At 50.3% G+C, this 6773-nt stretch overlaps 1 protein-coding gene across 1 annotated transcript in view; it reads right to left on the reverse strand.

Moving 5' to 3' along the window:
* EEPD1 (endonuclease/exonuclease/phosphatase family domain containing 1) overlaps positions 1 to 6461 on the reverse strand; it is a 65904-nt gene extending 59443 nt beyond the window's left edge. The window contains exon 1 of the mRNA XM_010582638.1: positions 5608 to 6461. Coding sequence (XP_010580940.1) covers positions 5608 to 6461 — 854 coding nt within the window. The remainder of the gene's footprint in view (positions 1 to 5607) is intronic.
* Positions 6462 to 6773: the final 312 nt, after the last annotated feature.

Here is a 6773-nt window from a genome sequence, read left to right on the forward strand (position 1 = left end):
TGCGCTGGGTGTGGTGGGGGGGGGGGGCCCGTGGTGTGTGTGCGATCCCTTTTCCGCCATCCTGCCAGCAAACACAGCTACAAAGCAGCAGGCAAGGTAGCACACTGCAGCCCTTCCCAAACAAAGCATCAAGCCCCAGTAGTAAATAATTGTCCCTTGTAATGACCCTACCTCTCAGCCCAGACTAAGAGATTGGAGAGGAAAACAAAACCCCCACCCTATTATTTAATGTAGGGGAGTGATGGGAAAGTGGTTCTCCTGCCTCCAGCACCTCTTGCGGGGACCTGAACGAGACGGCTTTTTCCTCATCTCTTAATAGAAAGAGGCTCCTCCAGAGAGTGGTTCAGGAACTTGCCTTTTTTTTAGGTGATGAGAAGATGTGCTGAGGGTGACCACTCCCCTGGGACACCCACCTGGGGTAGGCAGGAGTAGGAAGAAGAGCTTCCGAGTATGGTGGCATGGTGAGGGTTACCCAAGGAGTGGCTGTCCACCTGCTACCTCCCAGGAGGCAATTCTGGGCTGAGGTTTACCTACCCTTCCCCCAGCAGGAACACCAGTTTGGGTCTCTGAGCCATGGAAATTGAGGTTAATTTCTTACCTTTGAGAGACCTCTACACTTCTATCTAACCAAAGTGAAAACAGCTAATTGGTTACAAAGGCTGGGGGAGGAAGAGGGGCTGACATGTTCCTAAAGGGTAAGCATGGAGGCTTGCTGTCTGAGAAACTAAGCCAAGAAAAGAAAAAAAAAAAATCGTTAGTGCTAAGTACAAACCCTATATTGGTACTTGTATTTGTTACTCTACAGACATATAAGAAAGAAATTTTTACAGTGAGAACAGTCAATCACTGGAACAACCTCCCCAGGGATGTGGAAGAGCCCTCATCGCTGGAGGTTTTCAAGGTGCGACTGGACAGGGTGCTAGGTAATTGCATCCTTCCCACCAAAGGTTGGGCCAGATGATCTTTTGAGGTCCTTCCAGCCTGGGTTCTTCTATAGTTCTCTGATTTTTGCAACAGGTATTAAGGCTTTATTACTTATACTTTTTGCATCTAGAAGATGTAACCTCACCAAGAAGCTGACCAAAGGAAGCAGCAGAGGGAAAAAGCAGGCTGAACTGCTTGACACCTGGAAGGAAACAGAGCTGGGCTCCATGGACCTGAGCCTCAATCTTGGTACCTCACCACACACACTCTCTTCCTCCCCTATCTTTTTTTAAATTTTTCTTTTTGAGAGAGTGCAAATTCTGGCTTTCAGACTCTTTCTCAATTTTCATATACTCAACTCCAAAGTGCACTTACAAGAAAAAAAAATTAAGAGGTCTTCACAAAGTTACTGCTCAGTATTATAAAGTGCAATGAAAACCAGTTGGAAAACCTCCACTGCAAACCATGCTGAGAAAGCTGCACAACTGACTGCTGCCCTCAACCACTAGCAAACTTTCAAGCAAGCAATTAAACTAGAGGCTGCACCTTTAGCATGCTCTGTGTATCGGTCAGTGTTGCACACACCTGCGTCATCCCTCTTGATGTGGTCACCCAGTGGTTACCCTAGCACATAACAGCTGAAGAGTCAGCTGTGAGGTGTCATGGGAGTCACGAGCTCAGTTTACGGCCAGGAAGGACAGGCCTGAGGCAGGTATGGATGAATAGTGGAAAGAGTGCCCTTCCCTATGGACCTGGAGTACACAACAGCTCTGGGGTACCTCCAGTGACCTTGGCCAGAGGAAACATATCCACTGGGGCCACTTATGCTCCCCATGAAAACACTTGCTGCCTTTCACCCGAACTCACTCGCCCTTTTTATCATGCTACCCTAACCCTACATTTTTCCCTTTTTTTTGGTGAGAAGCTGTTGGTTTCTTCATCCCCCTGAGAATGGGGAAGACATGGAGGTCAGCTGAAGGGGATGACCTGCATCCCCAGAGACAGGCCAGCTTTTGCATGCCTGCAAGAAACGTTGCAGGTTTGGGCAAATTCACCCCACATTTGATACTTTAATCCAATTATGCGTCACGCTCGCCTCCACATTTATCATGTTAATCTCTTCTAAAGTTACCCTCTAGTCCTCTGAATGAAAACACCTCGTTCCTCCACTCCAAATACTGTGATAAACATAGATCCTTGTAATACGAGAAAGAGGGTGAGGACCTTGCTGTATTTCATTATTTTTGTACTGCAGCAATGAATTTCAAAATAGCTTAGCAGTAGTAGTCATGCTTACTGATTTGGTATACATTCCCTTTGCTGTTCTTCAAAAATTTAGAACTTCTGGGCATGACTGTGAAGGTTTTGGATTGTTTTTTTCCCTCCCCCCTTCAGCAGGTTACTCTACATGATGATATTTTCTTGCTTTTTGTTTGTTTTGAATGAAGGCATGGCCCTCTTTCCTTCCTGCACAACTGTTCCCTCAGTGCAAAGGCTATGCAGGACTGGAAGACAGGAGGACCTTCATCTTCTAGCCTCACCTGGAAATGAGCAGTAATTTTCCTGATTGTTAATGCCCGAAAGAACAAGGCCAAGGGGTCTCAAAGCTACTTGCTATGAGCTGGTCATGAAAAACAAAAACCAAAACAAACCCCAAAGCAAATCCCAAACCAGCCTTTCAACTGGCATGAAAGTCCCCGAGATACCCAATTAAGATTCTTTACTGTTCTTTACACAGTTTTAATAGTCTTCTTGACTTACTGTGCTTTATTCCTGGACTTTAAAAGCTAGGTGAGGCAGGCCCTCCAGCAGGACTCCAGGTCCTGAGACCACCCCAGACTACAAGGGACTGGCATGCAGGAGCACGCTTACGTACATGATGGAGGCTGTGCACAAAGTACATCAGCAAGCAGGTGCCCATCACCATAGCTCGTGAGAGCATCTGCCTACTGTCAGACTAAATAGCCTTCAGATCCACCAGGCAACAGCTTGGGTCATAGGTGGAGACTTCGGCAAGACGTGTGGGACATCTGCTGAGCACGCAGAGCGCCTTGAAGACACACCCCATAGATTTCAGGAGGCTGAAGTGCTGGTGAGCCCTGTGCAGCGGTGTATTCTTACTTGCAGAAGCAAGAGATTATTTCCTCCAGCTGATTATCAACTGAAATTAATTTACCTGGGCAAAGGTTAGTTTGCAAGGCATTTTATCAGTTCCCAGGGCACACAACTGAAGTGGAGAGGGAGACCATGGAGTTCATATACAGAAAGGCAGTTTCTGGCCTCAGCTGAGGCTATTTTACAGCTGCAAAGCTCCACTGACCTCAGCAATGCTAGCACAAGCGAAAGGAAATTCCTCCCTGAGGTGCTGAGTATGACTTTTCCCAACATATACTTTTTTCCTGCATTGTGTTGATTTTATTCCTGTTCCCACATTTTTTTCCCAGGAAAGCTTTGCAGGCTGATGCACATTACTCTCATTTCTTTCCAGCTTCTCACATTACCACAAATAGGATCAAGTACGGAAAACAATTGCATCGTACTCTCCCTGTGTCATTGATGGCACATATACATGCAATAAAATGGAATAAAACCAAGTATTTATATGAGGCTTCTTTTAAACTTCAAAGTATCAGGCAGTCCTTTCACACCACCCAGTACAACTGAGTACCTGTTTGCTAAGCTGGATGGAAACAAAGTACCATGCAGTTGAAGAGCAAAATAAAACAAACTGCTAGGGTCACACTCTGCATAGGCAGTGGCCAGCCTGAGCCAACACAGGCTTATTTTGTAAGTCACTTTCTCTGCCTAGCTTTTGTAACAGGTGGACTGTTTTGGGTGGGGTTTTTTTTCCCCCCAAATGCTGATGATGCAGAAGTGACAGTTAACACTTCACTGGATGAGGTCCTTAAAAACCCCATTATATATATATGTAAATAAATCACCAAAGTAACTTTTCTTCCAAAACTGGTTTATTAGAATAATCCCAAGACTAGTAATAATCAGAGATGCTTCTTTCCTCAGCAGGTCTGTCCACCTCTGCCCCTGACCCCAATGCCCAACCCCACCAGACTTTATCCTAAGGTCCACTCCAGCCAACCAATGCTCACAAAAGAACAAGAGCGGTGGCGAAGGGGGAAGCATGGGATACCTGAACTAGCAGAGCAGTCGAGGAATACCAAAAGCTGTTAGGCTGAAGCCACCAGCATAACATCCGAATACCCCCCCTGGGCTATCATCTCCATTTTGGCTATCAAACAGCAATGGCAGTGAAATGACAGATGTTTCCTATGTGGGAGAATCAGGCTCCAAAGCAGTTCACGGCAGAGGTATCCCCAACTCCAAATACCGTACCGCAGTGCAGGACACTACATCGCTGTCACCATCCTTCTCGCATGCCTGACCTCCACAACCACACTGACAAGAGCCATTATTCAGCATATTACTGGAAAAGGACAGAGTTCTCAGCCACTGCCAGAGATAACAGTTCATCAGCACTTCCCCTACCCACAATACACCTTTTGCAGAGTCCAAGAGTCCCCAGCTCCTATTCATTTCCAGCTGGAAGTTTGAACAGAAGCCAGAAAGAAAAGTTAGTTCCCTAATGTTGTAAACTACATGCCAGACCAGCTGGGACAGATTTCACACATGGAGAGGAAAGGGTGAGAGTTATTTCAAAATCCTTATTGCATTCTTACATTTTTGTATCAAGCAGAAAGTTTAGCAAGAGAGACATCCCCAGCACTGTTGCCTGATTACCTTACCAAAAAAAAAAAAGTGTACAGCGCTCAGCTTCTCAACCATTAACACCAGAAGTACCATCCCACTTGACCACATCACACAAACAGACCTTGCTCTGTGCCCAGTAGCTCAGTGAAATCAGGGGCCAGCCTGGCACAGGGGACAGGCAGCTGTCCAAGGATGTCTCACACCCCCAAGGATGAGCAGTCCCTCCAGCTAAGCAGATGCCCCATGACCACTCATTAACGAGCTGTGTCACTGTTGCGGGACAAGCCATGCCATTCCACGCTTGTTACACAGCCCAAACCAACGTGACTGTGCTCTGAAGCCTTTTTGATTTGAGAAGAGGATCCGAGGGAGAGCAGACTACAGCCCTAAGGCTGACATTAAGGAGGTCACCGCCCAAACAAGACTTTCTGGAGAAGGGGCACTAGCAGGTCTCAGCTTGGCAGCTCTGAGAGAGGTGGATGTAGCACTGCATCCTGCCTCCCAAAGTGGCAGTAAGATGCTCTGGGAAACACAATACATACAGAGCAGCCCTTCCCCTGCTATTCCCCCCCCAGTTTCTGGCAGGAAAGACAGTCCTCCATGACTTGTTCAAAAGGCTCTTGATGGAGAAACAATCCTTGACCAACCATTAGCAGGCCCAACGTGACTGACCGTAACAGCTCAGTCTTCCCCGCACAGATGTGTGTACACACATATCCCCTCAGGAGGTCCACCACCTTTCAAGGACTATAGTGGCTTTATCAAGGGACAGTCACTACAGTCCCAGCATTAAGACTCAACCAGGGTTCCATGCAAGAAGTTGGAAACATTTAATAATGCTGGGAAAGAGGGGGTCCCACTAGGATCACGGGGGGACTCTAGAGTCTTCAAACCCCAAAGGCATTAACCTGCAATCCTGCATGGAGCTGGGCCCATGGGTCAGGCACTGCCTCTTACCTGTTCTCCAGCAGTGTCATGCACACGACCTCCCGCACGCCTGGGTTGTTGGCTTTCTCAATGGAGCAGCTTTGCAGGTTCCAGGTAGCTAGCCTCAGGACGGGTCTGCCGTCTCTCACGCCCCCAAACATCTCCACAGAGGGGCGAGTGGATATGATCTGGGTTGGACCCCCAGGAGGAAAGTCCAAGTCCTCACTCTGGAGGCTCAGAGAAGTGGGGCTGGGGTGAGGCTTGGCGGTGAAGTTGAGGCCACCGTTGGTGTTCGTTGAAGGGGGCCGGGACCGCTCTGCAAAAATCTGATGCCTGATTTTGTCCAGAAAGGACGAATTGATGCAGTCCATCCTCACCAGGTCCTCGATACTTTTGAAGGGCCCGTGCTCTTTACGGTAGTCCACGATGCTGTTGGCGATCTTCTCAGTGATGCCACGGATGCTCATGAGCTGGGCCGGGGTGGCGGTGTTAATGTTGATCTTGGTGGCAGAGAGGTGGTGCTCGGAGGCCGGGTCCTTGCGCAGGGAGCTGGGCGAGTGCTGCGCCGAGCTGCCCTTGCTGCTCACGCAGATCTCGAACTTAACCTGCTCCAGCTTGGCCGCCCCCACCCCGCTCACCAGTGCCAGGTCCTCCACTTTCTTGAAGCCACCGATGTACTCCCGGTACTCCACAATGTTCTGGGCCACGACCCGGGTGACCCCGGGGAGGGTCATCAGCTCTTCCTCCGTGGCCGTGTTGATGTTGAGCCTCTCCTGGTTGACGAGGATGTTGCTGAAGTTGCACGCCGCGCTGAACTTGCGGCTGTGGCACAGGTCCGCCGGGTCGCGGGGGATGGAGCGGTGGCAGCCCAGGCTGCCCCCCATCTCACCGCCTCCGCCGCGCCGGGCCGCCGGGGGAGCGGGCGAGGGCCGCTGCCGGGGCTGCCCGCCCGCGACTCATGGACCCCGGCGGGAGGCCGGCGACGCCCCGCGGCTCCGCGCCAGGGGACCCCGGCGGCTGCAGGGCACCCTGCAGACAGACACCACACGCCCGGTCAGGCGGACCCCCGCGACCCCCCGCCCTTCTCCTTCCTCCTCCTCCTCCTGGGGACACCCCCGCTCCCTTGACGCCGGAGGTGCCTCCGCTCCGCTCCGCTCCGGCCCGGCCCGGCCCGCGGCAGCGCTCACAGCAGTTCC

This window comes from Haliaeetus leucocephalus, unplaced genomic scaffold (genome assembly GCF_000737465.1).
Source record: "Haliaeetus leucocephalus isolate CR32 unplaced genomic scaffold, Haliaeetus_leucocephalus-4.0 Scaffold83, whole genome shotgun sequence".
In the NCBI taxonomy this organism is placed as follows: Eukaryota; Metazoa; Chordata; class Aves; order Accipitriformes; family Accipitridae; genus Haliaeetus; species Haliaeetus leucocephalus.